The sequence below is a fragment of the Rissa tridactyla genome, chromosome 15 (assembly GCF_028500815.1).
Source record: "Rissa tridactyla isolate bRisTri1 chromosome 15, bRisTri1.patW.cur.20221130, whole genome shotgun sequence".
Taxonomy (NCBI): Eukaryota; Metazoa; Chordata; class Aves; order Charadriiformes; family Laridae; genus Rissa; species Rissa tridactyla.
The window spans coordinates 806,652-826,726 of record NC_071480.1 but is presented as its reverse complement, the minus strand read 5'-3'; the positions used below and the strand labels follow the sequence as shown (position 1 = coordinate 826,726).

Below are 20,075 nucleotides of genomic sequence, written 5' to 3'. Positions count from 1 at the left end.
GTGAAAAAATAAGAAGGAAGTTGTCATTTCTGTTTTTCAGTATTGATCAGCTTTCAACGTGAGAGACAGCTGGTATCACAAGAGGTAAGACCTGCTCCATAGGAATAGACTCTCCAAGATGTTTTTTTTATGCAGCTGTTTGGACGCTTCTCATATCCCTTTACATCTGTGCATACTGATGCAGTGTAATTCTACCTGAGCTGTGCTGTCTAAACCAGCAAATTTCCTGGCATAACTGGATTGGACACATTTGTTTGGTACCTACTGGGAAACAGTTGACCTCTTACCACACAGGACATCGCCTGTAAATAGAAATCCAGGAAAGACAAGATGAATGAACAGCACATATGTAGTTAAGATTTTGTCAAATCCTTCTCAGTTTTTTTTATTGAGAAGTTTTTCTCTTTTGGTACAAGTTAATCTTAAAGAGATTATCTTGAAGTAGAAAAGGCAGAACAACTGGAGAAGCTAAAACTCTGATTTCTAACTGAGGAAAAAGCTTTGCATAGACAATTCACACTTGTGCTTCTGCTTATTGCACACCTTTTTTCTTATGCTGTTCCATTTCTATAGTTGATACAAAATACATCATCTAAAACGTGCAAGAGAGGAAGGATGTAAGTGGGCTTTCATAATTCCCATTAGATGACTTCCTTTGGTCTCTCTGCTGCTTCATATAGAAAATTTTTATGTTGTGCCAATCAATCCAATTTTTCTGTATAGCTTACCGAAACACTACTAGATCCAAAGAACTGAACATGTAAACATGAATAAGGGAGAGAAAGTTAAAATAATCTAAATCAAAGACACCTGCCTTCTTTAGGATGTAAATAAATTAAAGGATATCTGTAAATTAAAGGATATCTAGGGTGAAAAGCAGGTAAGACCGATAGGGACACCACAAGAATAGTCAGAGCAGAACACTGCAGAGAATCAGGTAAGTAGTACAAAGCCATTATTTCCTTCACTCAACACTGTAGTATGTCTCTCCACTTCAGCCCCGTGCCGTGCTGCACTCAATAAATTGCAGCCATGTCGTCAGACTCTGAGATGGCCATCTTTGGGGAGGCAGCTCCCTACCTCCGAAAGTCAGAAAAGGAAAGAATTGAGGCCCAGAACAAGCCATTTGATGCCAAGACTTCAGTCTTTGTGGTGCATGCAAAGGAATCCTATGTGAAAAGCACAATCCAGAGCAAAGAATCAGGGAAGGTCACCGTCAAGACTGAAGCAGGAGAGGTGAGGAAAATTCAAGGCTTAAAAACTGTATGTAATTCCCAGTCTCAGCTCTTAGCTGACAGTCACGCATCTCTTTCTTCCTCTGACAGACCCTCACTGTGAAGGAAGATCAAATCTTTGCCATGAACCCTCCCAAGTATGATAAAATCGAGGACATGGCCATGATGACCCACCTCCACGAACCCGCTGTGCTGTACAACCTCAAAGAGCGTTATGCAGCCTGGATGATCTACGTAAGTACCAGTAGCACTCTGCCTTTGGGTAGCTAGGAGGAACCGCTCTGCCAGGCTAAGTGGAGGCCAACATGCAGTCTCCCTTCCTCACAGACCTACTCGGGTCTCTTCTGCGTCACTGTCAACCCCTACAAGTGGCTGCCGGTGTACAACCCGGAGGTGGTGTTGGCCTACCGAGGCAAGAAGCGCCAGGAGGCCCCTCCACACATCTTCTCCATCTCTGACAACGCCTATCAGTTCATGCTGACTGGTGAGTGGCCCTCAGAGTGATTCCATCAAAAAGACAGTGTTCTTGGAAAAGCGTTATAGAATCATAGAACAGTTTATGGTGTAAATGATCTTTAAAAATCATCTAGTCCTTCCCTTTGGGAAGGCATTGGGAGGGACATCTTCCACTAGGTTAGGTTGCTAGAAACTCTGTCCAATCTAACCTAAAGCACTTCCAATGATGAGGCATCCACAGCTTCTCTGGGCAACCTGTTCCTGTGTCTTACTGCCCTCATCGTAAAATATTTCTTCCTTATGTTCATTCTAAACTCTTGCAGTTAGAAGCCATTGCCCCTTGTCCTGCCTCTACAGGCACTGGTAAAAAGTCTTCCTCTGTCTTTCTCATAAGCTGCCTTTATATATTGAAAGGCTGCAATAAGGTGACTATGGAGCCTTCCCTTCTCCAGGCTGAACAACCCTAACTCTCTCAGCCTTTCTTCACAGGAGACGTGCTCCAGCCCTCTGATCATTTTCAGGGTCCACTCTAACAGGTCCATTTCTTTCTTGCACTGGAGACCCAAGAGTTGGATGGAGTATTACAGCTGGAGTCTCACAAGAGTGGAGTAGGAGTCTTCTCATGTAGCCCAAGATCTGAGTGGCTTTCTGGCCTGCAAATGCTCATTGCCAGTTCGTATCCAATTTTACATCCACCCGTATCCCCAAGTCCTTCTGTGCAGAACTACTCTCAAGCTCGTCATTCCCCAGTATGGACTGATATTGAGGATTTCCCTAACCTGAATGCAGAAATTTGCACTTGGATTTGTTGAACTTCATGATGTTCACATGGGCCCACTTCTGAAGCTTGTCAAGGTCCCTCTGGATGGCATTCTTTCCCATTCATATTATCAACTGCACCGCCTCAGTCATCTGAAAACTTCCTGAGGGTGCACTGAGTCCCACTGTGTATGTCATTAATGGAAGCATTAAGTAGTATTGGTCACAGAACAAACACTTGAGGGGCACCACTCAGTAACCATTTGAATTTTGAGCCTTTGACTATAACTCTTTAGATGTGCTTATCCAGCCAATTCCCTATCCATTTAACAGTCCACCCATCAAATCTACATCCATAGTAGTGTCTGGAAAGATGCCTGGAGGAAAAGAACCTGGGGATGTTGGGTGACAGTCAGCTGAATATGAGCCAGCAGTGTGCCCAGGTGGCCAAGAAAGCCAACAGCATGCTGGCCTGTGTCAGGAACAGTGTGGTGAGTAGGACTAGGAAAGTGATCATCCCCCTGTACTCAGCACTGGTGAGGCCCCACCTCGAAGGCTGTGGGGTCCCTCACCACAAAAAAGACAGTGAGGTGCTGGAGCAGGTCCACAGAAAGGAAACGAAAATGGTGAGGGGTCTGGAGCACAAGTCTTGTGAGGAGTGTCTGAGGGAGCTGGGAGTGTTCAGCCTGGAGAAAAGGGGCCTGAGGGTAGACCTTCTCGGTCTCTACAACTATTTGAAAGGAGGTTATAATGAGGTGGGAGTCAAGTCTCTTCTCCCAAGTAACAAACAATAGGACAAGAGGAAATGGCATCAAGTTGAGCCAGGGGAGATTTAGTGTGGATATTAGGAAAAATTTCTTCGCCGAAAGGGTTGTCAAGCTTTACAACAGGCTGCCCGAGGAAGTGATGCAATCGCCATCCCAGGAGGTATTTAAAAGACGAGTAGATTTGGTGCTGAGGGATATAGTTTATTGATGGTTTTGGCAGTGTTAAATTGATGGTTGGACTCAATGATCTGAAAAGTCCCTTCCAGCCTAGACAGTTCTATGATTCTATGATCTTTCTAGATGCAAGTGTGTTCTGGTTATGTTTAGAGGTAAGAATGTTGTGCAAATTTCTTTGCAAGGAATTAAAACTGAAAAATTTAGTAGGAGTAAACAAAGGAAAAAAAAAGAATTTTTTTCTTGTCAAAACTTACATTTACTGTATTAATTTTCAAGTTTTGTGTGTTCTCATTTAAAAGTCTGTTTCATTCTGCCTCTTTCACAGATCGCGAGAACCAGTCGATCCTGATCACGTATGTACATCCCTGCTCGGGTCCCTGCGGGGCTGCCAGGTGCCAGGGGACCTCCTGCTGACCGCACGCTCTCTGCTTCTCTTTTTGGTTTGACAGCGGAGAATCCGGTGCAGGGAAGACTGTGAACACAAAGCGTGTCATCCAGTACTTTGCAACAATTGCAGCGAGTGGGGATAAGAAGAAAGAAGAGCAGCAGCCAACAGGCAAAATGCAGGTGAGGTCCCAAAGGTAGGAACCTGCAACTGTCAGCTTTATTTATGAGCTATATTGTGACAAGAAGTTTCCTGCTTTAGGGGACACTTGAGGATCAAATCATCAGTGCCAACCCACTGCTGGAGGCTTTTGGCAATGCCAAGACAGTGAGGAACGACAACTCCTCACGCTTTGTAAGTTGTTGCCTGGGGAAAAATTACTTCTTTCTTATCAGCACACCGACTCAAATATTCTTGCAGTCAGGATTCTAAACTTAATCTATGTTGACTTGTCTGCTTCTTTCAGGGTAAATTCATCAGAATCCATTTTGGTGCCACGGGAAAACTGGCTTCTGCTGACATTGAAACATGTAAGTGACTCTCCTGGCCTGAGCCTTTTCCTCCCAGCCTGCCTCAATTTTCTTGCACTAACTCTGTCCTACCGTCTTTGCCAGATCTGCTGGAGAAGTCCAGAGTCACTTTCCAGCTTAAGGCAGAAAGAAGCTACCACATATTCTACCAGATCATGTCCAACAAGAAGCCAGAGCTGATTGGTAGGAAAGAGCACTAACTTCTCCTGACAAAGGTCACGGAGCAGCATTTAGTGCCTTGATGTGCCATTTACATTGATCCGACATGTTTTATTCTTCTTTTCAGAGATGTTACTGATCACCACCAACCCGTATGATTACCAGTACGTGAGTCAAGGTGAGATCACGGTTCCCAGCATTAACGACCAGGAAGAGCTGATGGCAACAGACGTAAGTAACACGCAGAAGTTTTCTTAGGCGGACTCTCACCTTTACCAATCATGATACTTACTCTAATGATGCTTTTGTTAGAGTGCCATTGACATCCTGGGCTTCACTCCCGATGAGAAAACAGCCATTTACAAGCTGACGGGGGCTGTCATGCACTATGGCAACCTGAAGTTTAAGCAGAAGCAGCGTGAGGAGCAGGCAGAGCCAGATGGCACAGAAGGTACCGGCATGATGTATACCGGAGCACAGTATATACCGGAACACTCACTAATACAGGCAGTAGTTTGGGGTCAGAATCATTGACTACGCCTGCGCATTTCCCCAGGTGCTAGTGTTGTACAATAGACATGTGTCCTACTCAGAGGACTTTGCTGGAAGAACGCAACTCGGTGGAAGATGCAGATGATTTGGAGCTATGCAAAGTACAAGGGCAGTCAATCCTAAAGCTCGCTTCCAGAAAAGCACACTCTACTGCTGTGCTGAATGGCAGCTTCCCAGACCTGGCACAGAACCGGGAGCCGCTCTGCTCGCTGACCATAGTTTACGTGCCCTGGTAGCCACTATCATTTATCATCAGCTGTAGTCACCTCCTAATAGTATTTCTTCTGGGTGGCAGGAAGCCAGAATCCTGAAGCTGCTCTGCTTCAAAGCTTGTATTCTGGAGACAACTCACAATGCCTGAACTGAGAGCATTGTGCTACTTCATTTTACACTGGTGGGAGGTGTCAAGAGGAGCATTAGTTAATACTGCAGCTGTGCCTCATATGGTCTACATTTTCTGTAGAGCGTCAGCATGTCTCCAGGACTTTTGTTTGCAAAATAGACATCCGAGATATGTCTATTGCATTTGCTTTGCCTAGAATTGTTCAAAGGTGCATTCCTTTCAAAGTTCATGGAAGTATTTCCATGAAACCAGAGTTATTTGCGTATATCATAAACATAAGGGAGTTTTTGATTTTGCGGTTTGTGATTTTTTTAGGAAAGTTAAGACATAAATGAAAATGGCTACAAGGAATACAACAGCAATGAATCTGATGATGATGAACAGTAACAGTAGAATAGGCCACAAAGAATAGCTGTAACTTTCTAAAGTCGTAGTATTTTGCTGACAAAATCTTGGAAACTTTTGGAGCAGTGTATGTAACACTGATTCCACTGAAATCAGTTCTGTTTCTGAGACACTGTAATCCTCTTCTGAGGATTACTCTGAACTGTGAACAACTATCTGTGTGGTAAAGTCGTCTTTTATATTGCAAGTTTTATTTGCTCAGAAAGCTGGCAGAGCACTGTGCCCGTTCATCTTCTCCATCTCCTTGGACTGGATTTATTGTGCAGTCTTCCTTTCTTTATCTGCTTTTGAAAAAATTGAGGAAAATATGCAATCTGCTCTAGTACTTCACTATCCTTACTCATTGGACATTTTCCCCCAATTTCTAGTCTAAATATCTCTCATCACAATTTCAGACTCTTAGATCATGTCCAACATTGATGCTGAAGTCTGCTGTACTTTTTAATCATGATTTCATATGAATTATATAAACATTCTTGGACAAATCATTTTACATACTGTGCCTGCTGGCAGAGTTTGAATTCAATAGTAAAAGCCATAGCAAAAAGTAAAATGCCAAAGTTGTTGTTTGAGGATGCACTTCTAAAAATAACCCTTCGTCGCATATGTTTAGCTGTAGATTCGTAGAGGCATAATTGACACTTATGCATTGTGCTCTCTTGAGTATTACATCTTTAAAGTTACTTTTCCAGTAGTCACTGAAACAAATTACACTGTATTTGCTTCTGAAATGATCTGTGATTGTCTGCAACCTGATCCTCATCCCAGGCTTTTGCTTTCCTTCTTCTTTTTCAGCATTTAGTATTAAAAAGTCTGCCTACCTAAATGTCTCTAAATTGATTTTTCATTCAAATTTCAAAGTAAACTAGGAATAGGTGAAGAAAAAATAGCTAACATATATGTTCCATAATTACTAGGGTACATTGCTTATGACGAGCTACAAACACATTACTTGTCTATCTTAATTAATCTATTTACCTTTACTAGAATTGTCTTTTAATACTTGTTTTAAAGTAATATTAATGCCTGCTGGTACCTTAACAACTGGTTTTTCTGGTCTTTAGTGGCTGACAAGGCTGCCTACCTGATGGGTCTGAACTCAGCTGACCTGCTCAAGGCCCTCTGCTACCCACGAGTCAAGGTTGGGAATGAATATGTGACCAAGGGTCAAACTGTACAGCAGGTAACAAAAATCCCTGTTTTGTTGACAAATCCTCTGGACTTCCTCTTTTGCCTTGCATGATAACTACAAGCCTTCTGTTTTTTATTTTAGGTGTACAATTCAGTAGGTGCCCTGGCAAAGGCTGTGTTTGAGAAGATGTTCCTGTGGATGGTTATTCGCATCAACCAACAGCTGGATACCAAGCAGCCCAGACAGTACTTCATTGGTGTCCTGGACATTGCTGGCTTTGAGATCTTTGATGTAAGAACAGTGTTTTATTACCAGGCTTTTGGAAGTAAACCTATTGTATGCCAAAGTAATTAAGAAAGAATGATGTCTTTTTCTTTTTTTTTTGTCAGAAATGGTTTGATCTTTCAGATTGCATTTAAAGCATCATGATTCTCACAGGTTTTTAACTGGGAATAGACTTTTGTGTTGCATATATACCAATGGAAATCTATAAATGCCATTTTTTGACTGATTACAAACAGTAGACTAACATGGCATTTGGTACATAATGCAGGGACACCACTTCCATAGACACAATTTGTGATTAGAAGGCTTGTGGCATGCTTTGAAATCAGCATTTGGAAATGTTGCATAAACTACTGCGCTGTGACCGCTCACATAACTGAATTAGTCGAGCTAGTAGATATCAAAACTGAAAATTATGAAAGATTAAAGTGGCCTAACCTTCGAGAGGTCATAAACATACAGATAAAGTTTGACACAAGATGACAGAAGCTAAATTGAGAGAAGTTCTAAACTCTTGGCTGAGCAATGAAGGAACACTCGCAGATCCTTCTGTAATGTGGTACAAAAAGCCAGTGCTGTTCTTTATCCCTAGATTTCTAAATTTACATTAATAGTAATCTCTATTTGTAATTGTGCAGTTCAACAGCCTGGAGCAGCTGTGCATCAACTTCACCAATGAGAAACTGCAACAGTTCTTCAACCACCACATGTTCGTGCTGGAGCAGGAAGAGTACAAGAAGGAAGGAATTGAATGGGAGTTCATTGACTTTGGGATGGACCTGGCTGCCTGCATTGAGCTCATTGAGAAGGTATTTGTGTAACTCACAATGTCTAATATTTTCAGAAATGCATTATTTTTTTATATATATTTATAAATGTAGCTTGAAAGGATAAACATGATATCATAAATACATAAATTCAGAGCATTTTTTAGTTTGTTCTGCTGTGCGGAAGAACAATCTGTGAGACCTCTAATATTGTCCCACTTAGGGGACAATATTTCTTTATTTCTTTGTGATTCTTTCTACCTTTTCACTCTTCCTCCTTCCTTCTGCTTCTCCCAGCCCATGGGCATCTTCTCCATCCTGGAAGAGGAGTGCATGTTCCCCAAGGCAACTGACACCTCTTTCAAGAACAAGCTCTACGACCAGCACCTGGGCAAGTCCAACAACTTCCAGAAGCCCAAGCCTGCCAAAGGCAAGGCTGAGGCCCACTTCTCCCTGGTGCACTACGCTGGCACAGTGGACTACAATATCTCTGGCTGGCTTGACAAGAACAAGGATCCCTTGAATGAAACTGTTGTGGGGCTGTACCAAAAATCATCCCTGAAGACACTGGCCTTACTCTTTGCTTCTGCTGGAGGAGAGGCAGGTCAGTTCTGTGAAATTCAAACTTTCATTTTTGTTTAATGACTCTACCAGAGCCATGAGTATCAGCTAGAGTGTCCTAAAGCAATCACGTGTTGTGTGGAGTCTCCCATGGCTTGAATTTATTAATAAAGGAAAATATCTAATGTATTTCAAGCATTCCACTCAACCATGATACTCTCTTGGATTATCACGCATCTTTTTTCCTGTGTTCCTTTAGACTGAGTGTTGACTCTGTTTCCCACTGCATCCTAGGTTCCTTTCTTAGCCTGACTTATACATATGAAAAAGCTTCTTGCAGTATCACAGAGAAAAATTTTACAAATCAAAGTTGTAAAACTGTCTTTTTTGGTGTTCTTCAGAGAGTAGTGGTGGTGGCGGCAAGAAGGGAGGCAAGAAGAAGGGCTCTTCTTTCCAGACTGTATCAGCTCTTTTCAGGGTAAGTACAGAAGTTATTCTCTCTATTTTTTTCCTCTTTTTTTTTTTTTTAGTTGAAAGTTGTGAAACCTCACACTAAATCCAATAAGACCATTTTACTGCATCTATTAACATTTTTTTGCATCAAGAATATTTCTTCAGTTATTCATAAAAGAGCTAACTCCAAGTCAGCTGAGGCCAGCTAAGGAAGATACATCTTGATCCAGCCTAACTTCAAATATTGGAAAAAGTACTTAGGTCAGGCTACAGTTTCATATACTTATGAGTACACCAGTTGATAGGATCTGGCTCTTCCCCCTCTCCCTCTGCTTTGGGAGGGCAATGATCGATCTGGCTACCTGCCTCAGGGAATCTCAAGTCTGCATTTGCACATGATAACACAGCTTAAAACAGATGGAACCGCTCTTGTTTCAGCACCTGTGGCATCTGGCTACTGGCATCCAGAACAGCTTTTCACACTGTGAAAGAAATATTTGTCTGACTAAATTTGTCTGTACCAAACCAGGGCTAAATTGAGAACTCTTAGGACATGGCTAGTAAAAGTGATTGCTAAAATCAGAGATAGTTCATGGGTTTGCTATTAAAAACACTTCTAGAAAGGTTTTCTGTAGAACCTGACACTCATGCCTTTGCTCTATAACTTGTAACCCCCATTCTCACTGAACAAGGAGACTTTCTTGCCTTCCCCTGCTCAACCTTTGTCAAATACATCTTCACAAGTAGCACCTAATGCCATTAAGCTTCTCTTTCACAGGCTTTTCTGCAAACTTGGTCCTTCCTCTCTTCCCTTTTGTCCTATTTTGGTTTTGTTTCTATTCACATCAATAGTCAGTGTCTCCATAGAGTGAGAAACTGGTGATTGCAAAAAAATCATTGTTCACTGAAGATTATACCTTTTGCCACAAACTTCTGCGCACCCTTCTTCATAGGTGTCCTGTCTGAGTAGATGTATCCCTCAGTGTCATGAAAACTCATTACACAGTTTTGTGACTTTCCCTCATGCTCAAGACTGAAAGGCAACAGAAAATTCAAATAAGGATGGCTATAGGTGGTAATAAACAATCCATTGTTGCTTTCCAGCAGTTTTCTCACATCTGACAGTATAACTGCAGAGGTACCATTTGCTAATGAAAAACCTTTGCTCATCAACCCACAGGAGAACTTAAACAAGCTGATGACCAATCTACGGAGCACTCACCCCCATTTTGTGCGCTGCATCATCCCCAATGAAACAAAAACACCTGGTAAGAATCTCAAGTAGAGAGAAGCTGCATAGTGTGATGCAGCCATTATTCTCTATGCTTTATCCTGAAGTACCAAACAATTGTCTTATTTGCTTAGGTGCCATGGAGCATGAGCTGGTGTTACACCAGCTGCGTTGTAATGGCGTGCTGGAAGGGATAAGGATTTGCAGGAAGGGATTCCCCAGCAGAATCCTCTATGCAGACTTCAAACAGAGGTCCGTCTCCTCTCTGCTCTCCATTCTGTCTTTGTTGGATAAGTTGTATATCTTAAGTATTTTTACATTTGCAGTTATTTTTTAGTGCCCACAATATATGATTATAACTGATAGAAGGGGAAAATGCTGGAATGTATAACCAAAGGAAACATGTATGGCTAGCAAAAGAGAAATTGTTGAAGAAATTAAGAGATAAGTCAGATGTCCTCACTGACTGCTCATCTTCAAAAAGCTGAACTTAGCCAGTGTCTCTGAATACGGAAGCACAATAGAGCTACGCAAGCCTATGCTTACAAGATTAAAAAATGCAGATTGGGTTGTGGCTACAACATGCTCTCAGGCAAAAATTACAAACTCAGATAGAGTGCTTTGGCCATTGTGTCAGCTGCAAGTTTCAGGGGAAGATGTTTTCTTCCTAGACACGTAGTGGCAATGTTCCTCTTTAGCAATTTTCTACAGCATAGTTTAAGTGAAAAGAGGTATTGGGCTGAAATGGCTGGAGATCAGTATCCCATCTTCATCTATAACTGATCACCTAAAGAGAGTAAGAGTTTCCTTAATTTTGTCATCAGATTAGGACTTCATTATAGCGATATCTCTAAACAGGGGGTGGAATTCCAACTCCCTCAGCCTGATTCTGCGGCAAAGACTGCTGTTAATTTCAATAAAGAGTATAGCCTTCTGACTTGAAGTCATATGTCACCTTATGTCTTGAGATTGCCTTCATTCATATTTCCTCGCATTCCACAGATACAAGGTGCTTAATGCCAGTGCTATCCCAGAGGGACAGTTCATTGATAGCAAGAAGGCTTCTGAGAAGCTTCTTGGGTCCATCGATGTGGACCACACCCAGTACAAATTTGGTCACACCAAGGTACAAACCCTCCCTGACCCACTGTCAGGCCCTGTGTGCCTGTGCTTTGCTCTACCTGAGTGTGATGTGCTGCAACGTTCCCTTTCTCAAGGTGTTCTTCAAAGCTGGGCTGCTGGGACTCCTGGAGGAGATGAGGGATGAGAAGCTGGCACAGCTCATCACCCGCACACAGGCCAGGTGCAGGGGCTTCCTGATGAGAGTGGAGTACCAGAGAATGGTGGAGAGGAGGTAGACATTCCTCATCTTCAGTTAACGTCACTGTACTTGGGGGAAAGTGTTGACACTTGTCATATTAAAAATATTCCATGTACATTTGAATTATGCTTCAGGGAGTCCATCTTCTGCATCCAGTACAATGTTCGGTCCTTCATGAACGTCAAGCACTGGCCCTGGATGAAGCTCTTCTTCAAGATCAAGCCCTTGCTGAAGAGCGCAGAATCGGAGAAGGAGATGGCCAACATGAAGGGGGAGTTTGAGAAAACCAAGGAAGAGCTTGCAAAGTCTGAGGCAAAGAGGAAGGAGCTGGAGGAGAAAATGGTTTCTTTGCTGCAGGAGAAAAATGACCTGCAGCTCCAAGTGCAGGCAGTGAGTATTATCAGTATATTTCTTCTAGGGGAAAATAAGTAAGGTTTAAATCCTTCCTCATACTATGGAACTCTCACACTGCACACTAAATTTGCCTTTAGAAGGTGTTTTAATCTGAATCGCTAAAGGTAGAATGCAGGCCACTCAGCATCAACATTATAGTACAAGGTTCTAACTTGGGAATGCTTTTTAATCCTCTGTGCCTAAAGGTATGTTTCTCCATGCAAGCTCACAATAGAAGGTGCAACTACAGTCACAAAAGACTTAGTATAAACATTTAACAGCCTGGAGAGGAATTCAGTTGACTACTTACTCTGGTTTTAATCGGTTGACTGAATAAAAGAGCCTTATGTCGTTTCTTACGATCCGTGGTATCTCACCTGTCCTCCTGCAGCTGCGCTTCCACAAAAACCTAAATACACTCTACGTCCAAACTCAGACCTATCTGTGTCTCCAATTTCCTTTGGAAGATCAAAAGGTTTGGCAACACTTACACAATGCTCTTGTGTCTTTAAGCATGCACAGCTTCAAAGAAAGTCAGGTTCAAAGGAAACTACCAATCGCTTCTGAAATATGTACCAATTTATGTGGAACAAAGAAGAATTCTAAGTCAGTCTTGCCAAGAAAAGCTTTTACAGAAATAAAACAAAAAGGCATTTGCACAATTTTAGATTGAATTGTTAACTTTCAGGGAATATAATCAAAATCCTTATTAAAAACAGTAATTTTAGACATTTCATCTACAAATGCAGCAAGAGAGAACAATTGATGAGAGTTAAAAAATTAAATACAATAAAAACCTACTCTGATTTAAAACAGGCTGTGCAAAAATTCTTTCCAATGAGATAATAAAAAATAATAATTCCACTTCTCTCTTTTTCAGCAGGAAATACCCTTCTTGTACTCAGCTTTTGCTAAAACTTGAGATTAGCAAACAAAACTGTTTCTCTAACAGGAAGCTGATGCTCTTGCTGATGCTGAGGAAAGATGTGACCAGCTCATCAAAACCAAAATCCAGCTGGAAGCCAAAATTAAGGAAGTGACTGAAAGGGCTGAGGATGAGGAGGAAATTAATGCTGAGCTGACAGCCAAGAAGAGGAAACTGGAGGATGAATGCTCAGAGCTGAAGAAAGATATTGACGATCTTGAGTTAACACTGGCCAAGGTTGAGAAGGAAAAACATGCCACCGAAAACAAGGTATGACGCAGAACCTGTCACTCGTGCTCCAGAAAAGGGACTGTGCTGCTACAGGACTTCTGTATCTACTTCCTTTACTTATACTTGCTCCCTCCTTCTCAAAGGTGAAAAACCTCACAGAGGAGATGGCAACCCTGGACGAGACCATCGCCAAGCTGACAAAAGAGAAGAAAGCCCTCCAAGAGGCCCATCAGCAGACACTGGATGACCTGCAGGCAGAAGAGGACAAAGTCAATACGCTGACCAAAGCCAAGACCAAGCTGGAGCAGCAAGTGGACGATGTAAGTATAGAGGCATATGAGAAGAAAAAGCTGTTGCACAGTCAGACACTGCGAAGAGAGCACTGATGGTGGTGTTGTGTTTAGCTGGAAGGGTCCCTGGAGCAAGAGAAGAAACTGCGCATGGACCTTGAGAGAGCTAAGAGGAAACTTGAAGGAGACCTGAAGCTGGCCCATGACAGCATAATGGATTTGGAAAATGATAAGCAGCAGCTGGATGAGAAACTGAAGAAGTAGGTGTGGCTGTGGGGCACCTGAGCGCTGGGCTGGTGCACTTGTCTTCTTCCTTTGAGCTCTAACATGGTTTGCTTTGCCCAAAGGAAAGACTTTGAAATCAGCCAGATCCAGAGCAAAATCGAGGATGAGCAAGCCCTGGGCATGCAATTGCAGAAGAAGATCAAGGAGCTGCAGGCAAGTCTCTGTTCCTTCCCCTCTTTCACTGGGTCCCAGGTGAGGAAGGAGGAGGGCATGGGTGTGAAGGCTGCCTAATGTTCCCTAGGCGCGTATTGAGGAACTGGAGGAGGAAATTGAGGCAGAGCGAACCTCTCGGGCAAAAGCAGAGAAGCATCGGGCTGACCTCTCGAGGGAGCTCGAGGAGATCAGTGAGCGCCTGGAAGAAGCAGGAGGGGCTACCGCAGCTCAGATCGATATGAACAAGAAGCGTGAGGCAGAGTTTCAGAAGATGCGTCGTGACCTCGAAGAGGCCACGCTGCAGCACGAGGCCACGGCTGCCGCCCTGCGGAAGAAGCACGCGGACAGCACAGCTGAGCTTGGGGAGCAGATCGACAACCTGCAGCGAGTGAAGCAGAAGCTGGAGAAGGAGAAGAGTGAGCTGAAGATGGAGATTGATGACTTGGCCAGTAACATGGACTCTGTCTCCAAAGCCAAGGTACACAAATACCTTATAGGTATTTCTGCCCCAGTGGAATTCTATACAATGCATCTTTTGCTCCTGCTGTTATTAAGAGTGTGAAGAGTTGATCCCTCCCTTTCCATATGTTGGCACACAGGCAAGTCTGGAAAAGATGTGTCGCACACTGGAAGATCAGCTAAGTGAGATTAAGACAAAAGAAGAAGAGCATCAGCGAATGATCAATGACCTCAGTGCTCAAAGAGCTCGCCTGCAGACAGAATCAGGTAACACATCCACGTGTCTGATGTGTAAATGAATAATGTCAGAGTGTTACTGCAGAAATTACCCTTATGGTCTTGTGGTCTTTCCAACATATTTTATCCTCCTCTGTAATGAGAAATGCATGAAATGGGATCATAAGGTTCTGCAAGGTCTTCCATCTGCTTTACGGCCCCAAATGTCTACAAAACTGTCATGAAAGGCAGTAAAAGGCTTCTCTATCTGTAAACTCTTCCAGGTGAATATTCACGCCAGGTGGAGGAGAAAGATGCTCTAATTTCTCAGCTGTCAAGAGGCAAGCAGGCTTTCACTCAACAGATTGAGGAACTCAAGAGGCACTTAGAGGAAGAGATAAAGGTGAGAAGGCTTTATCATAAATGTATGAAATCACAGAATTAACAAGATGAGAGGGAGAAAAATAACCACTGAGGTAATGTCTTCCCATATTAGCTTTGGTCCCCCTTCCCTACAGTTTATCCATTAATTTTTTTGAAGATTTCGAGATCTTATGTTCCCATTCAGTAGCTTGCATCACTCAAAGCAGAATAATCCAGTGTCCATCAACATTTCAGTCCTTTCAAAGGACTTCTCCCAGGATATTTCCACTCATTTTCACAGTACTATTTTTCCCCCAGGCCAAGAACGCCCTGGCCCACGCCTTGCAGTCTGCTCGCCATGACTGTGACTTGCTGCGGGAACAATATGAGGAGGAGCAGGAGGCCAAGGGGGAGCTGCAGCGTGCCCTGTCCAAGGCCAACAGCGAAGTGGCCCAATGGAGAACCAAATACGAGACGGACGCCATTCAGCGCACGGAGGAGCTGGAGGAGGCCAAGTACGTGAGGAATGTGGGGAAGGCTGGCAGAGACTAAGAATGGGAATTTGAGGAGACCACCGTGGTACCGTCAGGAAGAAGCCAATGTTCTGCTTTGGGGTGGGGTGCCAGGAAGAGAGAAAATATAACCGAGAGCAGGTATGCGTTGGGGAAAAGCAGAAGCAGCAAAGCTCTTCAGATGCAGAAGAGCCGAGAGATGCTAATGTGAAGAGCAGAGTGAATAGCAGAGAGTGAACTGCTGTAGCCCAGGATTCAGACATAGAAATACAGTGTCTGGCTGGGAGAGGTCCTACACCTCCCTGTAAATGGGGATCACACACTACCAAGTGGCTAAGTGTGCTCTTGTGAAAAGCATACTGGCTGCACACCACAGGCTCCCATCTGCTTCCTCACCTGGAGCTGTGCTTACCGCCTTCCAGGAAGAAGCTGGCACAGCGCCTGCAGGATGCTGAGGAACACGTTGAAGCTGTCAATGCCAAATGTGCCTCCCTGGAGAAGACGAAGCAGAGGCTGCAGAATGAAGTGGAGGACCTGATGATTGACGTGGAGCGATCGAATGCTGCCTGCGCAGCGCTGGATAAGAAGCAGAAGAACTTTGACAAGGTGTTTTGGGCTCCAGGCCTGCGGCTCCTGGGCAGAGCGTCCCCTCCTGACTGCCACAGCCATACTCATGCCCCGTTTCTCTTCAGATCCTGGCAGAGTGGAAGCAGAAGTATGAGGAAACGCAGGCTGAGCTGGAAGCCTCCCAGAAGGAGTCTCGCTCTCTCAGCACAGAGCTGTTTAAGATGAAGAATGCCTATGAGGAGTCCTTGGACCACCTGGAAACGCTGAAGCGTGAGAACAAGAACTTGCAGCGTAAGTCCCCGTTCCTCGGCTCCTGGCAGAGCTCTTTCCCTAGCCACCGCTACTGCCATTCCGTATGGGTCTGTGCCTGCAGGTCGGCAAAGATGCCTGTCACCTTGGTGTGAAAGGGCCCTTCCCATTCTGCTCTGTGCCTGACCTTGTCATTGGTCTTTGCTCCCACAGAGGAGATTTCCGACCTCTCGGAGCAGATTGCCGAGGGCGGAAAGGCGATTCATGAGCTGGAGAAAGTCAAGAAGCAGATTGAGCAGGAGAAATCTGAACTCCAAGCCTCCTTGGAGGAAGCTGAGGTGCAGTCTTCAGTTCTTAATTGTTTACTTGCAACACAATTTAGCAACCTCAGAATAATTTATGAAATTTAATAATTTATGAAACTATTTGCATTGAGAACAAACTCCAGGCACAGGAAGCCGGGGATTTTGGACGCAAAAACAATCTATTCTTCAAGATAATAGTTCATGTAAAGTTACTGACATTCTTACTTATATAATAACTGTTCTTTACATGTTTTGCAGGCTTCCCTAGAGCATGAAGAGGGGAAGATCCTGCGCCTCCAGCTTGAGCTCAACCAGGTGAAGTCTGAGATTGACAGGAAGATAGCAGAGAAAGATGAGGAGATCGATCAGATGAAAAGAAACCACCTCAGAATTGTGGAGTCCATGCAGAGCACCCTGGACGCTGAGATCAGGAGCAGGAATGAAGCCCTGCGGCTGAAGAAGAAGATGGAGGGAGACCTGAACGAAATGGAGATCCAGCTGAGCCATGCCAACCGCGTGGCTGCAGAGGCACAAAAGAACCTGAGAAACACACAGGGAGTGCTCAAGGTATAGCACAAGTAAACATCTGCTGACTGCTTTCTGATGCAGCTAAAAAATTCCTGTTCTACAGTTCTATCGGTTCTATATTGGTGTGAAAATAGGAAATTACAAAATAGGAAAAACACATGTCACAGTGTGTCTTGTCTCTTTTACAGGATACCCAGATACACTTGGATGGTGCTCTCAGGACACAGGAGGATCTGAAGGAGCAGGTGGCCATGGTGGAGCGCAGAGCAAACCTGCTGCAGGCTGAAATTGAGGAGCTACGGGCAGCCCTGGAGCAGACGGAGCGCTCCAGGAAAGTGGCTGAGCAGGAGCTTCTGGATGCAAGTGAGCGTGTGCAGCTCCTCCATACACAGGTCAGTGTTTAAATATATTTAGTATTTGTACTTTTTCTGCATACAAATAAAAGAACTGAAGACTGGCTGACCTGTAAGAGTATTTTGTAAAAGGCACTGTAATTTTCATAGTATGGATAACAAATATTAAAAGTGACTTTTCAGCTTCAGATCTGATATAAATGTCACTAGGCTATCTTAAAAGTAATAATTTCAGAGAGATATGTGAGGTTCTAACTCTACAACTTAAATGAGTTCAACAGCTTTCACATTTACATTTAAGACTGTAAAGTCTAACTTAGGTTGATCATTAACAAAGCAGGAATACACTAATACATTAACATCATTTAATAATTTCATTATAAGTATTCTGTAGCAGCATTTAAGCCTTTTACAGCCACTAGATTAAAAATGGCAAAAGATTATGTCTTTTTCTCTATAAGTCTAAATTCTTTCTCTGATGACTGAAAAACTGTGAGGAAAGACTTTATGGAGGAGGTTCTTGAAACATTGAAGCACATCACAGCTAAGAATATAACAGCTACTACAGCAGCTCCTTTAGAGCAGAATCCGATGTGACCTAATGGCATAATTTATGCTAAAAAAACATTTATATGGTATTCTTGATATGATATTGCAAGCTAACAAAACCAAATTTGTGATGTTTCTTTTCAACAGAACACCAGCTTGATCAACACCAAGAAGAAGCTGGAAACAGACATTTCCCAAATTCAGACTGAAATGGAGGATACGATCCAGGAAGCCCGCAATGCTGAAGAGAAGGCCAAGAAGGCCATCACAGATGTGAGTCGGGAGATCCTTTCCCTGCTACTGATGGTGGATGTATTCTCCCCTAGAATGTCTCCAGCCCCAAAAATGGCTTTGCCTCTTTGCTCTCATCAGGCAGCCATGATGGCAGAAGAGCTGAAGAAGGAGCAGGACACCAGCGCTCACCTGGAGAGGATGAAGAAGAACCTGGACCAGACGGTGAAGGACCTGCAGCACCGTCTGGATGAGGCTGAGCAGTTGGCACTGAAGGGAGGCAAGAAGCAAATCCAGAAGCTGGAGGCCAGAGTGCGTAGGGCTGGTGTTTCTGCAGGAGTGAGCACGTGCCTTGGAGAGATACCAGGGAAGCTCCAAAGATGGACTTCTCATTGCAGGTGCGGGAGCTGGAAGGGGAGGTTGATGCTGAGCAGAAGCGCAGCGCTGAAGCCGTGAAGGGGGTGCGCAAGTACGAGAGGAGGGTGAAGGAGCTGACCTACCAGGTACGGCAGGAGGGTCCTTTTTCTTGGAACATTCTTTTTCCAGGAAGGTCAAAATGTTGGCACTTTGTCTTCCAGAGGGATTTCTTTCCATACCTCAGTCAACGCAGCCAACAGAATTTTGACTTCTGTCCATCTGGACAGCAATGCTCATTAAGGAATGCTACTCCCTCTATTTCATGTTTATGAAATTTAAAGTAAGAGACAAACAAGGGTTTCTATTACTTGTCATTCTCTGTAGTCTGAGGAAGACCGGAAGAATGTTCTCAGGCTCCAGGATCTGGTGGACAAGCTGCAAATGAAAGTGAAGTCCTACAAGAGGCAAGCTGAGGAGGCTGTAAGTACCACTCTGACCGAAGCAAAACTTCCTTCTGGTGGAGGTGGAGTTCTGTGTTGGTGTCTTCCTCTGTCCAGCTTTTGGAAACCTTGACTGTTTTGATGTGTTTGCTACAAGGCAATGGAGAACGTAAGAGTAACATTTGCTGGTTTGGAGAGGAACTCTACTTCCCCAGCTCTATTTTTTTTTTTTTTTTTTAACCCTCACTTCCCGCCTCAATTTCTTTCTTCCTACCCTACTCTGGGTGTCAGAAGCAGCTGTTACTATGTCTGCTCAGGACTCTGCCATGAACTTTGCCTGGACCATGCTGTGTGTAATGTGGCCGTGGCCTTTTAGACACTCCCAGAGAAGTTGTGGATGCCCCATCCCTGGAGGTGTTCAAGGCCAGGTTGGATGGGGCTTTGAGCAACCTGGTCTAGCAGAAGGTGTCCCTGCCCATGGCAGGGGGGTTGGAACTCGATGATCTTTAAGGTCAATTCCAACTCTAACCATTCAATGATTCTATTTTGTTTTCTCTTCTGGCACACTTAACACTCTGAGCAGCTTCTTACCTTGGTTTTACATCTGCCTGCTTGTTCAGATGTGGCATTTAAATTTTGTACACATGCTGCCTGTTCTTTTCACAACTCCCTCTCCCCACACAGGAGGAGCTCTCCAATGTCAACCTCTCCAAGTTCCGCAAGATCCAGCATGAGCTGGAGGAAGCTGAGGAGCGGGCTGACATTGCAGAGTCGCAGGTCAACAAGCTCCGAGCTAAGAGCCGGGAGTTTCATAAGAAGATAGAAGAGGAGGAATGAGTATCTCAAGGCTAAAAAGTGACCGGAGGCATGCATAAAATTTATATCTCTGTGTTGCTTTCTTCTGTAATTTTCATTTATGTCTAGGTAATAAAGGCAGTAGAGACCTTTGCATATGAACAGTGATTAGCATGTTTTATTTTTTTATTCTAGTGTTCATTACTTTTGGAGTATTTGTACGCAGTTCATGTTCACATTTAAAAGTATATTAAACAGTAGTACATTTTTACATCTACATTTTTAAACACGCATGAGGAATAACAACAATTATATTGATTTGCTATCCATCTTGCAAAGAGATGTATGAATTTCTT

General features: G+C 43.7%; 1 protein-coding gene and 1 long non-coding RNA gene across 2 annotated transcripts in view; one reads left to right on the top strand and one right to left on the bottom strand.

Moving 5' to 3' along the window:
• The window catches only part of LOC128918079 (uncharacterized), a 132,223-nt gene that overhangs the window by 87,276 nt on the left and 24,872 nt on the right, over positions 1-20,075 (bottom strand). Inside the window, exon 2 of the long non-coding RNA XR_008469442.1 lies at positions 12,862-13,010. This is a non-coding gene — a long non-coding RNA (uncharacterized LOC128918079). The remainder of the gene's footprint in view (positions 1-12,861; positions 13,011-20,075) is intronic.
• On the top strand, positions 68-19,804 carry LOC128918068 (myosin-1B-like). Its single transcript, XM_054221946.1, has 39 exons — positions 68-84; positions 999-1,236; positions 1,326-1,469; positions 1,563-1,719; positions 3,720-3,747; positions 3,844-3,961; positions 4,041-4,133; positions 4,246-4,309; positions 4,394-4,492; positions 4,596-4,699; positions 4,781-4,919; positions 6,833-6,951; positions 7,042-7,191; positions 7,824-7,994; positions 8,250-8,556; positions 8,915-8,991; positions 10,147-10,234; positions 10,332-10,449; positions 11,200-11,323; positions 11,415-11,551; positions 11,653-11,908; positions 12,864-13,106; positions 13,211-13,387; positions 13,472-13,617; positions 13,705-13,795; positions 13,884-14,273; positions 14,395-14,521; positions 14,755-14,873; positions 15,152-15,348; positions 15,768-15,951; positions 16,038-16,203; positions 16,375-16,499; positions 16,725-17,033; positions 17,183-17,386; positions 18,044-18,169; positions 18,269-18,439; positions 18,526-18,630; positions 18,869-18,964; positions 19,609-19,804. The coding sequence occupies exons 2-39, from the start codon at positions 1,033-1,035 to the stop codon at positions 19,759-19,761; spliced, it is 5,826 nt and encodes a 1,941-aa protein (XP_054077921.1). The 5' UTR covers positions 68-84; positions 999-1,032; the 3' UTR covers positions 19,762-19,804.